This window comes from Varanus komodoensis, unplaced genomic scaffold (assembly GCF_004798865.1).
Source record: "Varanus komodoensis strain SLA01 unplaced genomic scaffold, ASM479886v1 scaffold12, whole genome shotgun sequence".
Taxonomy (NCBI): domain Eukaryota; kingdom Metazoa; phylum Chordata; class Lepidosauria; order Squamata; family Varanidae; genus Varanus; species Varanus komodoensis.
In genome coordinates this window covers 30,850,700-30,868,635 of record NW_025335349.1, presented here as the reverse complement: position 1 = coordinate 30,868,635, position 17,936 = coordinate 30,850,700, and the positions used below count along the sequence as shown (strand labels likewise).

At 39.5% G+C, this 17,936-nt stretch overlaps 1 protein-coding gene across 2 annotated transcripts in view; it reads right to left on the bottom strand.

The window, feature by feature from the left end:
* The window catches only part of SUZ12 (SUZ12 polycomb repressive complex 2 subunit), a 47,498-nt gene extending 30,314 nt beyond the window's left edge, over positions 1–17,184 (bottom strand). The window contains exons 1-4 of one of the 2 annotated variants that reach the window (XM_044422080.1): positions 16,681–17,183; positions 14,839–14,885; positions 14,690–14,754; positions 6,864–6,932 (exon numbers count right to left, since the gene is read on the bottom strand). In XM_044422080.1, the coding sequence (XP_044278015.1) occupies positions 6,864–6,932; positions 14,690–14,754; positions 14,839–14,885; positions 16,681–17,008 (509 nt within the window). In that variant the 5' untranslated portion in view covers positions 17,009–17,183. Of the gene's footprint in view, positions 1–6,863; positions 6,933–14,689; positions 14,755–14,838; positions 14,886–16,680 lie in introns of both variants that reach the window. The other variant, XM_044422081.1, reaches the window with a different exon arrangement.
* Positions 17,185–17,936: the final 752 nt, after the last annotated feature.

Below are 17,936 nucleotides of genomic sequence, written 5' to 3'. Positions count from 1 at the left end.
TCCTAGAATGACCCAAGGTGAATTTAATGTACACAAACCTAAGTACTGTTGGTTGAGGGCTCTGATAAATTGGGCTTAAGCATATATATTGATCTTTTGCAATCCCCTCCTAAGAACTGGATTTGCTGCTTGGGTTACTCCTGGACTTAACACTGATTTTGGATGGCAAGGTGGTGACAGGGCCTTTTTATCAACTTCAGCTGGTATATCATGTACACTCTTGAGTTTCTGATCTGGCCTCTCACATTAATGCCCGAGATAAAGCCATGTATTACAACACATATTATATCAGGCTACCTTTGAAGACAATTCAGGGTTAGGGTTCAGTTGGTTGTTATATTGTTCACCAGGACCTGTATTAAATTATGTAATTCCTATCTCATACTTTTACTGGATACCAAATATATTCCTTGCCCCAATCCAAATGACTAAGTTTGAAATATAAAGAGCAGATCCAGCCTTCCCAGGTCAGGTGCCTTCCAGAAGTGTTTGACTACAATAATCCCCAGTCAGCAAAGTCTGCCTTAAACAGTACTCCATACAAACCTGCCTGAATAATGAAGTCATCTATGAAGCCCTGCTCTGGATTCTTTTCCTCAATGCAGATAGATTGTTGTATCAGGCTTTTCTGATTCAAATGCATCACTTAGGACTGGTTACATTTTAAAATTACAATTTTGTAAAAATAACACCATAAAACTATCAACTAAGGAAGCAGCATCAGCACTTAAGAATAGAATGCAAAATATTATCCATCACATATAAGAATAGCTTACTGGTTTGAGACAGCAACAAACTGCCAAAAAAATAGTGAGGAAGGGGCAAGGGTTTTTTTCTGTAGTGGCAGCAACACTATAGAATGCCCACCTACAACAAAAAGGGACTTCAACACCAACCTATCAAGTGCACTTCTGGGATGACTTAATTGATTAGGAAATGTGTTAAAGGTAATTTACTAAGGGTACTTAAAGGTTAGGATTCTTAAGTTTTATGTTTTAATTGCCTACAGTGCTTTAATTGGTTTGTACTTTATCAAGTTTGCTTAGCTGCTTTAAACATAGTTTAAAGTAAAGAGTAGAATAAAACCATCTGGAAGCATTAAAATATTAAGACTGAGAACTATAATTATCAATAGAACACAGAGGCTTTCATAGCACCTGTTCCACAACTATGAGTCAACTTTCTCCTGAAGATTCACCCGTATTTAAACTTCCCATATGCACTACATTTTATTTGGAATGACTTTTTGTGCTTGGGATTAAGACATTGACATGAGTAGCATTTTAACAGACATTAAATACAGACATTAAAATAATTAACATGAATTCAAATAAAATGCAGAGATTCTCTGAACACATGGCCAACTAAATAAAGCTTCAATTGTGTGTAAGAGAAATTTTTCCAATGCTTTGTTTTTCCATGGAAAATGTTCCATTTCTTAAGTTCATAAGCAGCAAATGGATAACAATAATGAGTAAGTATTAGACAAGCTTGGAAGTTTCAAAATTATAAAGTTTTTCAATTATTCCAAACAAGTACGTGAGGTAATATTATTTGTAACTGAAATACATTTATATCTGAATGAAACAGTACTAATCAGTAATGACAATTACTATGAAAAAGATGTTCTATCAACCTCAGTGGAAGAGTTGGAAGCTTCTCTCCATGAAGCATTCACTGCCTGCTCATTGATCCCTACTCACAATTGTTTATGGGTTCCTCAAGCAACATAACCATCCAGTTTTGCTTCTAGTATCTAAAGTACATTTACTTTATTCTAAAGTAAACTTTCATCAAGCTTTCTTTTTAAAACAGGAAAATTGTGAAATTATTTGTAAGAGTGAACAAACAAATTTGTGCATTTGTGTTGTTCTGCTAATCTACAGTGTCAGATCATAATTCTGCAATGAAATCAAAAGTATATACAGTACATTAACAACCTTGTATAGGAACACGCTTAAACTCTCCTAAAATAGTGGAGTGGTTGACACATTATTATGCACAGTACATTATCAGTATGCTAACAGCTTTCAGTACCTGTTTTTTGCTTAAATTTAAATACCAGGAATGTATATGTTATTGTCTTGAAAGATTTACAAGTATTCCAATATAAATTATTGCATAATGTAGCATTTAAACAATATTAAGTATGTTTTATTTTCTCCCTCAAATATTTCAGGTCAAATACTTGCAGTATGTTAAGACCATGGGGTAATTTTTAAAGCTTTGGTTCCCAAACACCAAGTTAGTTAGGGTTACCATAGAATAGGGTGAGCAATTTGCAGGCCAAAACAGTTGGAGGACTATAACTCCCATGAGCCCAAACCAGCTTAACCAGAAATGGGGCAAGATAGAGGTTATTACTCAAAACACGTGGAAAGTCATAATTTGTCTATCCTTTCTACAAAGCATCAGAAAATGTTCTAATGAAAACTGGTTAAATTAAACTGGTCTAAATTATCCAATACAAAATAACCTAAATGACACAGGAACATTTTCCAGTTCAAACTTTCCCAGAAAACCCACACCAGTATAATATCTAGGATGGTAATAAAATCCTGTTTCTCTAATGCAGAATTTTATTTAGAGACAGGAGGGGCAAATGCAAAATTAATGTTCTGTCTTCTGTAGAGGCATGCAAGTATATCAGACAAGACCATTTCCCACCAAGATTACAAGTCTATTTTGGTAATATTTCACTTATAGAATTCTACCAGGAAGTAATCTAGTTTAAGATTTACATGTTACATTTAAAAAATTATGCATGGTGTGAACAAGTTGGAGGGGATCTCTGGGTCATCCAATAAAACTAGAGTGTCCGAATGAAGTATTTCTTTACATAGCACACTTTTCTGGAATTTTCTGCCACTATGTATGTGATAGATACCTGTTAATGTTTTTTAAAAAAGGGATTAGACACATTCAAGAAGGATGCATTAATAATTATTAGCCATAAAGGCTACATGGAGCCTCCATGCTGAGGCAGTATGCCATTGAACAACAAATGCTGGTGGGGCAATGCGGGGGGGGAGGGGCGGTGTTTGGAGAGCAGCAACAAATTTTTGCTCATACTTAGGAGGCTTCTTATTTCCTGTCCTTATCCCATGACTACTCTTTGTTGACAGAATTACTACTGCAAAGTATTGACTAATCTGTAAAGGTCCAGAAATTTCCAGAAGCAAAGGATGCTACTTACTGGACAAATGAATTTTTAACTGGTCTTGCTATGAAATCCACATCTCTTTTGTAAGTGTTAATCAGAATTTGAAAGCTTGATCAAACTGTAGTTTTGCTATTTTTCTGAAAGTACACAAGTTGGATTTTTTAAAACTAAGATACAGAATGTAACAAAGAAAAAGCCAATATGGATGAGAGAAGAAACATGTTACGTGCAAAGGACAGGTGAGAAGCAAAAGGTAACAGAAATAGGGTTAGAATCCTGAATGCAATTTTTCAGCAACTATTAAGCAGAGAGAAAAAGAACTATTACAATGATCAGTGCAAAGAAACAGGAAAGAGCAGCAAAAGAGGAAAAACAAGAGACCTCTTCCAGAAGTTCCAAGAAATCAAAGGGAAATTCAAAACTAGATTAGGAATGCTAAAAGTCAAACAAGGGAGCATACTATCTGACCAGGAGAAAATAAAGAGAATGTGAAAATATACAAGAGAACTATACTGAGAAGGATGACAAATTTCTTCTAAGTGAAATCTTATGAAAATCCTGCAGTATTAGGGAGCAAAGTGAAAGCTATTCCAAGCTACAGAAAATGAATCAGTCCAAATTCTAACAAAATATGTCAATCAATATGGAAAACAAAACAATAGCCCACAGACTTGAAATATTCAATATGTATTTCAATCCCCAAGGAAGGAGAGGCAAAAGAGTGCAGCAACTATAGGACCATTGCATTAATCTCCCATGCAAGCAAAGCTATGCTCAAACTGTTAAGACAAAGACTACTACCTTGTATAGAGTGAGAAATGCCAGACATCCAAACTGGATTCCCAAAAAGAAGGGGTACTAAAGATCATATTGCAAATACTTGTTGGCTACTGGAATGTACCAAAGAATTAAAAAAAAAATCACTCTATGCTTTGCAGACTACAGCAAAGCCTTGTACTTTGTGGATCATAAGAAGCTATGGATGGTCCTGAAAGAAATGGGGGGCGGCCTCTACACTTGATTGTCCTGATGCGAAATCTATATCATGAAAAATAGGTTAGTTAGAAAAGAATATAGAGAAAAAGAATGGTTTCTCATAGAAAAAGGAGTCAGATAAGGATGTATTTTATCTCCCTATCTTTTCAATCTGTATGCAGAACATATCATAGGGAAAGCTGGTTTAGAATCAGAGGAAGGAGTGAAAATTGGTGAAACAAATATTTGCATATCTTAAATTAATGATGATACCATATTGCTGGGAGAAAGCAGCAATGACTCAAAACAACTCCTGGTGAAAAGTGAAAGTGCAAAAGCAGGACTGCAGCTGAATATTAAGAAGACAAAAATCATGCCCACAGAAGAATTACAGAACTTTATTGTTAATCATCGAAATTGTGAAAGATTTCACATACCTCGGCTCAGTCATCAATTCAAAGGAAGACTGCAGCCAAGAAATTCGAAGACGACTGAGACTTGGAAGGGCACCAATGAGTGAACTAGAAAAGATCATCAAGTGTAAGGACATTTTACTGGAGACCACGATCAAGATCATCCAAACTATTGTATTCCTAATCACAATCTTTGGGTGTGCAAGCTGGATAGTGAGGAAAATTAACAGGAAGAAAATTGCTGGATTCAAAACATGGTGCTGGAAGAGAGCTTTATGAATATCCTGGACTGAGAGAAAGACAAGCAAGGAGGTCCTAGATCAAATCAAGGTAGAGTTCTCTTGAAACAAAAAAAAAAAGGAAAACTGAGGAGTTTGTACTTTGGACACATCATGAGATGGCAAGTCCTTCTGGAGAAGACAATCATGTTAGAGAAAGTCAAAGACAGAAGACCAAGTATGAGATAGACTGAATCCATAAAGGAAGCCACAACCTTGACTTTAGAACAGCTGAGCAGGGATATCACGCATATGACATTCTAGAGGGCTTTCATTAACAGGGTCGCCATAAGTCCAAGATGACTTGACAGCACATAACGTAAGTTATCTTACCCTGATATCTGGGGCAAAATTGTAATATGTATGATTACATGCTAGTTCACAGTCTCAAGTATCAAATCTGTAATAACTTAACAGACTTGTGCCACATGTTTATCTTTCAAGTCAAGGCACAATCCATGTTCCTCCCGCCGTTTTTTCTTTATACAGAAAAGCAGTATTTATTCAATGTGTGTGGTAGGGTCAATAGATCCATCTGAAAAAATTCGAAATGGCTTCATAGTAGTACAGATTTTTAAAGAAGGTCAATTAATAAAATATAACTTAACCCATTCATTTAAAACATCCCATATTTCCAAAAAGTGCATATATAGAAAAATAAAAATAAAAATGCAACACTTTAAAATAGTTACTTGAAAATGAAACACCAGGGGAAAAAACATTAGAACAGAAGAAAACACCAAGACACATTCATGGCATTCCTGAAAAGAAGGGTCACACTAGGATATAATATCAGGGAATATGAGGGGGAATCACTCAGGGAATTCCAAAGTCCAGGTACAGCCAATGAAATGGCCCTTTATTTGGTCATAGTCATCAGGATTTCTAAAGCACACAGAAGGACCTCTGTTGATAGTCTCAATACTTGGACAGGCTTGTAATGCAGAAGGCAATCCTTCCAAGTATCCTGGAATCATTTACATATTTTTAAAGGTCATGTTTAATTATATCAAATTAATTTTGGGTCAGTTTAAATTGGGTACTTTGAATTGGGTCCGGAAACCAAAGCTGCTATTTCAGCATAGGCACAGACTAATTCCTGGCTCCAGTTATTAGGCATCATATTTTGATAAATCTGAACACTTTTCAAAAGCGGAACCACATGGAATACAGACATCATAGGACAGAGGCATGAAGTCAGATTAGACTTCTTGAAGAAAGGGTATAGTTGATATACCAACATGACCTGGACAAAATAATCTGTGGTAAGAGCTATTATTTAGACATCCAGAATAAAGCCGGGTCCAGAAACACCTCCAAACTACAAACGTCTAACTTTAATGCAATTATTACCCTACCCATCAAAATCATATTTGTTCTTTAAATAAATTGAAACATCTTTATTTAGATGTTAGCTATCTAATACATTCTTACTAGAAAAACAAAAACATAACAGAAGGCTAGGATTCTAACAGTATCAGACAGTCAAAATCTTAGGTCTACCATTTTGACAAACATGCAACAAGAATCTCTTGAACAACAGAGTGTTATAGTAACTAGTGACCAGTAACAGAAGATGAGGAGGAGCATTTCCATTTGCAATCTACAAATGGAAATGTTCATCCCAATCCCAACCCTGCAATGATAATTAGACTACATAATGGAAATCAATGAAATTTCAAAAAATCAGTAATAGGCTCCAGCCTGCATGCTGCATTCCTACCCAGGAAGGGAAAGCAAACAGCCTGCTTCTTTGTAGGGATTTCCCTTCCATATGCCTCTATTTTGTTTAATTTCATCCAAGTGACAAACTGCTACACCATAAGTTTACCAAGGAACAAAAAATACATGATTCCTTTTCCAAAATTCACTTTCATATATTTTATTATAGGAAAAGCAGATTCAAATTATCTTCATCACATTAGAATTCACTTCAGCAAGAGTTCTGACACAGAAAATATTCAATCCCATTATGTATCTATGGCAGTTGAAACATGGCTACTGAAATGTATCAGTTGATAAAATGAATGTTACCTTTGTAAGTCGTGTTCTCCCTTTGTTTTCTCTACTTTCGTCAGCATCCCGTCTACTCTGAAAGTTTTCCTGTAATAGAAGTTGGTTTTTGAAATTTCATTGATTTCCGTTATGTAGTACAGTTTTGTTTCATAAAGATTTCTTCCAAGAACCCTTTTTGTACGTCTAGAAAAGTCCCATACACTAAAAAAGTAAAATATTTCAGATTTGTTTGTGAAATATTGACGTTGTGGCTTTTACAGTTTACATGTGTGATGTTCATCTCTAAATGTTTTGAGTTTTTCTGCCAATTACTTTCACTGTTAAAAATGTATTCTCTTGATTCAAAAACACACAGAATTAAAATATGTTGTGCTTGCTTATAACTGGGTGTCATCTTCACAAGGCAGGGGCATGGCTCAATGGTAAGAGTACATGCTTTTCCTGCAAAGGGTCCTAGATTCAATTCACAGCATTGCCAAGTAGTGCTGAAAAAATTCCTACCTGAAAACTAGTGCAGTTAGTGGCAACAATACAGGGCTGGTCTAACTTGGTAAAAAGCAGGCAGAATCTTGTGTTCAATTACTACAAGCATGAATACATGCAGGTATGATGGTTTAAAGTCTTAAGTTTTATTATCTAAATTCAGAAATAACTTTTTTGTATTAAGAGTTCTTCTAACCATCAGTAACTTGGAGCGCTATGCAATTCACCATAGCACTAACTTATGTTACACTAGCATAAGCAACCTCTAGCGCAAAACGAATAGATTTTGCTGGTGCAATGGATTTCCTAGGGAAACCCATCACATCATCAAATGCTATTGCCACTGTTAGAAGTCACTTTTGTAGTGCAACATAAGGTACATCTGTGCTAATTTTGAATTGTATACTGCCCATATATTTTTGTGCCTAAATTTGTGTTCAGTTTCAGTGATATGCTACCATCTTTGTATGACCAAATAGCCTGTAGGCCAGCAGAAAAATAAAATTTTCAGAAGTTTCTAGGCCTGGCACTAGCAGATGATGGCCAAATACCTTTCTTTATAAAAATACTGGAAAACCTGCCACATTGTTCAGCATTGCATCAGTCTGCTACTGCTTAATAATTAATATTTCAGAAAAGCTGTTTTCTTCTTCAGTGCTTCTTGAAATCCTGTATAGGGCTATACTGGATTTAACAAGGTTTAAAATATTAACTATATTCCTCAAGTTTTGAGATTGAAAAATGAAATTTGCTCATTAGAAGATGCTTCCATATGTAAGGATATGAAATATACATTTTCATGCAGGAGAAGGTCATACATACAACATGGAACTACTATTAATCTACTCTGAGTAATGAAAAACTTTATATACAGTCCATAAATGAAATAATCAAACTAAAATGCAGCAACAAACATTCCTTACAGGCTTTAATTGCATTGTTCTCTTTGCTTCAAATAAACTTACTCAAACTGAAAAATGAAAATACGTGCCAGGTAGCACCATATATTCCAAACTTACTCAGAAAGGCAGTCTTCTCATCCCTAGGAATCAGTAAGCTGCTTCACATGACAATGACAGCCCATCATTGCTTAATTTACCTGCCAGAGCTGTTCTTTACACTGTACATCCACAGATCCACATCCATAGATGGTCAGTTTGTTCTGTTGTGCAACCCTCAAATTATCCTAAAACAAGTCAAGATTTGTTTGAAGGCTGTCCAACCATCAAACAACCCCTGCAGAGTGGGTTTATATGCCCCAGCAAGCACCATGGATAAATGTTTTTGGAGTTCAGAATCATACAAGAGCCAGTGGATAAATTAAACCATGTGTCATGCAAATTAGGTTAACAGCTGCATTTTCATTTATCAACATTGATGGGCATTAAGCCAAGAGTTTACTTTTCAGTATATACATAGATGTGAAAGAATTAAACATGAAATTATTATTTATTTTGGTTATTATTTTGGTATGTGTCTTTGCTGCTTATTTTTTTAAGCTTGAATATGTGATCCTTCCCTGCTTTTTTACTTATGGGGTGCTGTTACAGATACACAAAACAGTTTTTAGTTCCTTGTTCTGGGAATATATTTGGGAGGACAGGCTGATAAGGTACCACTACTGTACATGTTTTGAAGGAAAAAGTGGGAATACATATTTTTAACCTGCCTTTCAGAGCACACTATCCTCACAACAGTTTACACACAAGCTTTTAAAACCTAAAAAATAAAATTTCAACATTTAAGCAACTGACAAGTCATAAGTAACGTAAGTCTCTCCCCTTCAAGCCCCTCCTTCTAGGAATTCAGGAAGTTCTGGCTAGGATCTCATAATATCTTCAAATGTTGCTAGTAAATACTGTACTGTGTCAGCAAACAGAAAACCACCATTCATTCCAGGTTTGATTTTGGATGAGAAAATTGACTTCACACATATTAACAAGATTTAGTTGAAAATAAAGGGAAGGGGCAAATTTCTCCTGCTTTACTCATGAAATCTCTTGACACAACAGCTGCTCATCTAAACTGGATGGGTAGGGAGAGAGGATATCACCTGGCTTTACTGGAATTTCAACTCCCTTTCCTGTCCAGCAGTCTAACATCCAGTGTTAGCAGCTAAAGTGTCTCTCCACCCTGTGGACCAACAGTCGCCCTGCGACTGAAGTAGTCTCGGGGGATGGTATTGTCTTGAGGAGCTGTAACATCCATATTAGGGATGTTTTGTTGGGTAGAACACAGGAATTCATGGCCAACATCACAATTAGGGGGCTATTTCAAGCTACTCTGGCAGAATGAATACAGGGTCTTAAGTTCAATTTGATTTCCTGTTCTAGGCAGCAGTAACATTGTTCCTTGAGTGCTAGAACTGGGATGGAGTTCCCTTGTCACAGACAGAGGACTCCAAAGCTTAAACTAGGCATGTCTTCTCAACCCCACAACATCAGAAAGCTTATTGGAATAATCTACTTTTGGAGGTTTAAGGATCCAAATGATTTCCCAATGTATCTGATTTCCCTGGTAGCACAGATGCCCTGGTATATCTTTGGAATATAGAGATGATCTGGGCTGACAACATAGAGCCTAAGAGCAATCTTCTATCTCATAGAGCCAATCTCTTTCATTTGTTTACTTGATAGTTAGGGGCAGTGGTGGTGAACCTATGGCATGTGTGCCACAGCGGGCACGCAAAGCCCTCTCTGTTGGCACATGAGCCAAGTTGCCCCAGCATCCGAGCATCGGTTAACAGTGCACATAGGGGCCATGCGCAGGCTTGGAAAGTAGTGGCGCCAGGCAATGACATCATGAGCCGCAACTCATTAGCTGTGACTTGTCCAAGCTTTCGCATGGCCAGTCAGTGCACTGCCAAGTAGATAGATAGATAGATAGATAGATAGATAGATAGATAGATAGATAGATAGATAGATGCTTGGACAGGCTGTGAGTTGTTTCTTCTAAACTAAAACCTAAGTATTCAGGTTTTATTGCAGTGTTGGCACTTGGCGACAAATACGAGGGTTTTGGGTTGCAGTTTCGGCACTCGGTCTCTAAAAGGTTCACCATCACTGGTTAGGGGCGATGAATCAAACAGAATTGCTCGAGGACAAATGCTTTAAAACTCAGCCTTGAATCTGAGACACACAGATCAGAATCCATCATCTCATCTGTTCAAGTGTCATCCAGCAAAGTTGTTCCAAGTAGTTAAAGGCTTGCTACGTTCTGGCCATAAAAAACAGACCAGCTCTTTGAAATCTGCTGTAACAAGTTTGTGAAGTACTTCAGATAAATTTGCTCAAATCCACATTCATACCATGCTTATTTTTGAAGCCAGTTCTAGTTGACACCAAGGCACCATAGAGCAGGGGTCCTCAAACGTTTTAAACAGGGGGCCAGTTCACTGTCCCTCAGACTGTTGGGGGGTGGACTATAGTTCGAAAAAAATATGAACGAATTCCTACGCACACTGCACATATCTTATTTGTAGTGCAAAAAACAATACAAGATTTAATATGAGAAACAATTTTAATCAACATAAACTTAGTAGTATTTCAATGGGAAGTATGGGCCTGCTTTTGGCCAATCAGACGGGTCAATGTCCGGTTCCATATTCATTCCTCTTCTGTATTCTCGCTCCTCTCTTCTGTATTCAGAGCCAATGCATGCGTGCAATAGGGGGAAGAGCTGGCGCATGCACAACTCACACTGGCAAGACCAGCATAGCAGGAGCTAGCAGAGAGCTCAGGCACACACAGCTGAAGAAAGCTGATACAATGTGGCACATGCACCAGCTTTCTGCTAGTCTTCAAAACTGAAAGAATTTCACCTATGTCTGGGCCAGCTCAGAACTTTTGGAGATTGTTTTCTCCGAACGAGTCCGAAAGCTCTGAGGCAGGCTGGGTAAATTACCTTGGTGAGCTTTATCTGGCCCACGGGCTGTAGTTTGAGGACCCCTGTCATAGTCATACTAAGGAAGCTATTATGAATGCCCTCCTAAAAATATACTTGCTTGCTTCTTTCAATTTCAATTACTTTGCCCATTTCTAATCTGCATTTCTGAGTAACATACTCAACCGCATGATGAAACAGATTCAGGTTTTCTAGGATGCCACCAATTATCTGCATCTTTCTAATCTGGTTTCCAACCAATTTGGGAAGGAAGCTGTCAGCTCTTTTACAGATGTGCTACACTTGAAGATGGACTGGGTAAACGTGACCTATTTGGATAGTTTTCAATATCATTAAATTTTGTATCATTGTGGTTGCTGTGATAGGCCTAGGAAGCACTGCTCTACAGTGGGTTCTAGTCCTCTAGTCCCAGGTAATGCTGGTTTACTATATAGCAATGTTTTACCCAAGGTTTTTGGCTTATGCAGTACCACAGGGTTCCATCTTGTCCCCCATGCTGTTTAATATTTACATGAAACATCCGGGTGAGGACATCTGGTGTTATCTCTACCCTAATGTTATCTAGCTCTACCTCTCATTTCCATTGTCCAATCCCAGGTAGATGGTACAAGGTCTACACTGGGCTGCAGAGCAAGTTCTGAATTAGATAGAGGAGTTAAAACAAAACAAAATGAAATTGAATCTAGATAAAATGGAGAAACCACTGGCTGGAGGATCTGACAATACTGAGAGAGATATGCAGCCTCTTCTGGTGCATTCCCACTGAAGCAGCAAGCTCACTGCTTGGGCACTCTTGGATCCAGCTCTTGTCCTGAACGTACAAGTGGGAATGGTGGCCAGGATATGCCAGCTGCGCCCTTGCCTGGAGAAATCATAATGGGTAATTCAGTTTTCTCTAAATTAGATTTGTATAATGTGCTCTATATAGAGCTGACCTTGAAGATGATCCAGAAACTTCAGTTGGCCCAAATTACAGTCAGCAGCACTTCAGCAGGTGCTAGGAGATCAGAGATCATCACTCTGATAGTTTGCTAACTATGCTAAGCAGTCCAGTCCAAACTATGAGTCACCCACACCTTTTTCTTAGAAACCTTCCACGATGGAGAGCTATGCTTCCTTTGCCATCTGAGATACAGTGAGTGGACCTCAAGTATAGTTCCCAGATTTAAGAACAGCTTGTTGGGCAAGTGAAGCTTACCCACCCCCCACCCATCCTGCCTTTTGGCAAGTGGTGAAGACAGTTTTTCTAAATCATTCTCATTCACTCAGCTTTTTGTTTTAAATACTTTTACTGTTTTATGGTTGAAGTTTTAGTTTGAGCTAAAATTTAGTGTTTTAGTACAAAAAGGTAGAAAAATATTTAAACATGAAAAACCAATTCTGTGCTTTTGCTTGTTACAGCATACGGTTTATAGAAATAGCCTGTGCCATTTGACACACATTTCCAGTGACTGCGTTTCAAGAAACTTTTTAAATAAATACCTCAAAAAGTTAATAGTCTTCAGAACAGTTTCCTGACAATACATAGCTTGAAGGAACCCATTTTTCATACATAAATAGAGGTACTGTTGGTTGGGATATATGGCAATGTTGAAGAAAGGTGAAACTTCTTTAGGATAACTCCAGCCATAAGAGGTCACTTCCTGGCTTGTTTTCTAAACGTTTACCAATTAATTTGGAAATATATTTTAAAGTTTAAGCTGATGATCTAGGCCTTTTTATATAAGTGGAAAATGGTGCTTACCAGTTCTAACAACTAGCTGAAGCTTATAGGAATGAATCACATGCCATTTTCACTGCACTGAGTAATACCTGCACATGACCCAGTTTGCAAGTAATGAGAATCATTGGGTTGTTTAATCTTAAGGCTGTCAAGGGAGAGCACTGCCCACCTACTTGCTGCTTTGCATCTGGTTTAGCAAATAGCACAGGAATTTCCTGTTCCTGGATGTTTGTTCCATCACATGAACCCAAAACTCTGCTGATAGAAAGGCAACGTAAAGCATCAAAAAAAAAAAAATGCTGTTTTGAAGCTGTGCGTTGTTTCTTCCTCAACAACATAAGAGTTCCAATTTCAGGTGTCATATTGAACAACCCAGGAATGAGGGGCCTTTGGGTGGTCTGTACAACTAGATGCAAAGCAGACGCAATGGGCAGGAAGCATCATGCCCACCTATGGATGGTAGTTACAAGCAAGCCAGGTCAATACAGGAAACAGTAAAACTTTTCATTGGCATTCTGTAGTCCACATTCCAGTAAGTAAGCTAGATAACAGACAAACTGTTTGGAGATAGATGTACTTGTCAGAGACATTTCATTGAGGTAACTAGTACTCTTCCAATACCACCACTATATGGAAACAAAGACTCACAGGGAAAACATCAAACTAGATGTAGCAGGTGTTCCCCTCATCAACATCCAATAGCAGCCAACAGTGAAACACTGCAAGCTTCTCAGTATACCAAAACATAGTCAAAGCCGTGTCCTTTAGCTTACACTAACACACCACACTTCATTTCCAATGATACACTTTTCAGGATGTCTAACTAATCTTTCTCCCACTTCAGATTCCTACAACTAATTAAACCTATCATTATTTAATGGTGTTCTTAACTTCAGAGGACTATGGAGTACATTTCATTTGAATTTTTGACAGCAGTCCTTTGTTTCTGTTGCTCCTTCTTCTCTGCACTGAACACAACCAATTCCTCCAAGATGTCTAAGACTTATATTTTAATCCTTGTATGTTCTTTTCATAATCTAACATGTATTTATCTTGTTTGAATTAAACAATGTTTTGCGCCATTAATTCTATTCAAATTGAGTTACAAAAGGAATCTTTATAACTTAGATAAAACCATTCTGCAGAGATTCAAAACTAAAGACAGTGTAAATTATTTTAAAGTGTTATTAATGTTTCAAGCATGAATTCTAAACCAACTAAAAGAGCTAAATACAAAGTTTATTAGAAGTCAGTTTTTTAAGCTTGCCGGACATAGCTTATACATATTCTAAATTCAGAAGCTAAATGTTTCTATATTGTATATGTCTTACAATATAGAAACACAGCAAGCAACAATTAAATGACATGCACCAGTCATTATTAATTAGCAAACACACTCAATTATTTCTGCAATACAGCAGGTTTTGCTTTTTTATATTGTATAATCTTTAAGCAAGAATTTCAGTGCCAAACATCAAGAAAAAAATTATCTAAAGAATGGCCACATCCAATCTCAGACTGCAAACCAAAGAACCTGAAGATACATAAACACATCAACAGGTGCATGTTATGGGATAAATTTCTAACTGACAACATGACAAGAGTTTGGACCCCATTGCAGAAATAGTTACAATTCTTATATGGAGAGTTCTATACTATCATCAGCATCTCATGATTTGGAATTGGAGGGGCCCTTAACATATTAAACAATGTGCCTTTTAACAAGTGAAGTTACCTTTTGATATTTGTTCGGGAGTTTCTGTGGGACATGTAAGTGAGAGTTCTGTGCAAGAATATTGGCTGCAACAGAAGAGGAAAAAAGTCAATCCAACATCGCCATGAGAAGTTCTGTACAAGTAAAGGCAAAGATTAACAGTTACTCACAGCTATAAGATTGCGGGTACGTAGAAATCTATATATTTGTGTTGGTTCTGTGAGAAAAAAAATATAAGCATTCTTTTACAAAACAGCCGATTTGATTCATATCCAACAGTATCCCCACGTACAGTAGACTTTTTAATATATGGCAGCCTCCACTCATACCAAAAGTGCTTAGTACACAAATACCTTGTTCATAATGAGGTGAGTGGACACTTTCAAACAGTAAGCTAATAACTGTAATCTACAATGAAGTGACAGTGACCACATGGCATGCCAGCTGCCATTGTTAAATGGCACTATGCATCAGGGAGTAACTGCCCTTAGGATACAGCAGTAAACCCAGTAACTCAGATTTAAACATTTCCATAACCTAATTTGGTGTTAAATGCTTGAATAACAACCAAGGTTACCATTACGTCCTTGCACATCAAACAGTATTTAGTTTGTTAGCGAACAGCCTTAAGTATTTGTTTTATGAAACACGATATTTACATAGAACAGAATAACTCACAGTGAAGAAGATGGGGAGGAATGAATATCCAAACTGTCTGCTTTTGCAGGCTCAATTTACACACCTTTGAACTCTGCAAAGTTGATGGGGGCAAGCTAACCACAACTGAAAAAACCTGGTCAAATTTTCTAAAATCACTCTCTAAGAAACACACCAGTTGATATAAGCTTACATAGTCCTTCTACACTCCAGCCTCAAACAAGTGAGGTGTGTTAAGTTGAAACTGAGTGACCAGTTAGCTTGATAGCTGAAAGAAAACTAGAACCTAGATCTCTCAAGTCCCCAACCCAACGTTCTGCCTGCCACACCACACTGGCTCTCATACAGTTTCACTATTCACAACTTCATTTTACAAGAATTTTATTTTGTTATAAGTATCAAAAAAAAAAAAAAAACACCCACTGGAAGGACTATTACCCTGTTACTTTTCTGAACAGTTTAAGTTGCTAACAACTGAATGAAACTGCTGAAATGGAAGCTTTTACATTTAAAAGCCAGTTAACCCAATAAAACAAAGACAACTAGAACATTTTGCATGCATATGGCGATCTCACCATATATCAGACTTGGGCACATTCTTCAGCCGAATTAATGTGCCACAATTTTCCTTCACAAAATCTCTTGTTCTAAATTAGCTTTGTCCCTGCTTTTATTGTTTAAAAAGGGTGTACCTGTAATTCTCCCTAAGCAAGTAAGCACAATTAAGCACCATATCTGTCTTTTACATTTTCCAAACCTGGGACAACCTGTCTAACTCACTGTACCTCTTTTGATGAACCAAGCATATAAATTTAGGTTTTAAAAGCTTTGTTTTCTGAGACGAACAACATAAGTCATTACAAGCTTTTATTACTACCCTGCTTTCTGACGATTCTTTCATTTCCATCTCTGAAGGAGTCCTCAAGGGTAGAAAGAAGATACTCGAAACAACACGGTATCAACTTACAACCACCTCAGCACCCACTCTGGAGGCCCCCAAACGCAATCCTACTGAGGCGCGCAAATCTCGCTGCCCCTAAAAAACGCCGCGGTGGGCCTGTGTGGCACTGCTTCAGTGAGGAAACAATTAGCCAGGGAAGGATTTTCCTACGGGGATCACTCAGTCCAACAACACAGAGAAGCAACAGCTCTCTCTCCAGAGCCCCACTTCTCCCGCCCAAAAAACCCGAAGAAGCGTCACGTCGCGCGTACGGGAAGGTTAAGGCGGCTCCATCAATTAAGTGGCCGATGCTCTCTTCCTCTCCGCCCATCCCGCCTCAGCCCGTGACACCGGCGCGTGGGAGGTTGTTAGTTTCGGCCCCTCTTCCCTTCCCACCCAATTACCCCACGCTCACTCTCGAAGGCCTGAAGGAAGAGCTCGTGGTCGGCCTGGATCTGCTCCATCTTCGGTTTCTTCACCGGGGGTAGGGCCGCAGCCGAGGCGGCCGCCGCCGAAGACGCCGAGGAACCGCCGCCGCCGCCGCCGCCAGAATAACCGCTGCCACCGCCGCCGCCTCCAATAGCAGCACCAGTCTTGCCGCCTGGGGCAGCGGCGGAGGTAGAGCCGCCAAAACCCCCGCCAGCGCCTCCGCCCGTGGTGGTGGCCGCGACGGCGCCTCCCCCTCCGCTTGGAGCACCCGAGCTGGGCCCCGCGCCTCCACCACCGTGCTTCTGAGGAGCCATGAGGGCCTCTCCGCCGGGGCGGGAGCTTGACGGGAGATGGCGAGCGACAGCGAGCAGGGAAAGGAAAGGGGGACCAGAAGCAAGGTGAAATGAGGAGGAAGTGGAAGCGCTTCAACTCCTCAAAGTCCCCCCGCTCGGTTCTCCTCAAGCGCCCTCTCTGCCCAGCCAAACCCGACAGCGGCGGCGCCGCTCCCGCCCCCTCCACCGCACGCTCATTGGCTCCCACGATGGCGCCGTGCCGTTTCATTGGTCGTTGGAGATCCCGCCCAGTCGTGACGACAGAATGATTCTGCAAGAGTTTGGTTGGACCGCGCGTTTCACCGCTGGGAGCTTTCCTTTTCCCCTCCCCCTCCTTCCCTTTGAACTGAATTCGCGGGAAAGCAAAGCTGCTCCTTCCCCCTCCCCCCACGCCTGCGCCACCGCTGTGCATGATGGGAGAGGACTCGGCCGGCTCTTTTTCTAAGCGTCGACTCGCGCCGAATTCCTCAGCCAAGGAGAAAGAGACGGCGCGCGTGAGGTGGCTCCAACCTGCCAATCAGCCCGTGTGTTGTGGGCTGCCGCCGTTGTCTCTGAAGCCGCAGTTCGAGCGCGCGGAAAGGGGGAGGGTGTGGCGGCAGCGACGGAATCGCGCGACACTGAGGCTAGATCCACACGTGCTGCTGAATGAGGTGTGGGATGCCATCTTTGAACGTTCCCCTCCTACTCAAAATACTCGTGGCAGGTAGAAACGAAAGGGGGGGAGGGTGCAGGGAGGAACTGCAAGTTAGCCGTTTCCTGCGCGACTGATGTTCTAGTCTCGGGAGCATTCAAGGTTGTCACCTATTCATAGCTGGAATGATGCAATCCACCGTATCTTTTCTTCTGTTTGCGCATATGGACCATATCTAGAAGCAAATGAACGAGAAGCCGTAATCTCTGACCTGATCCT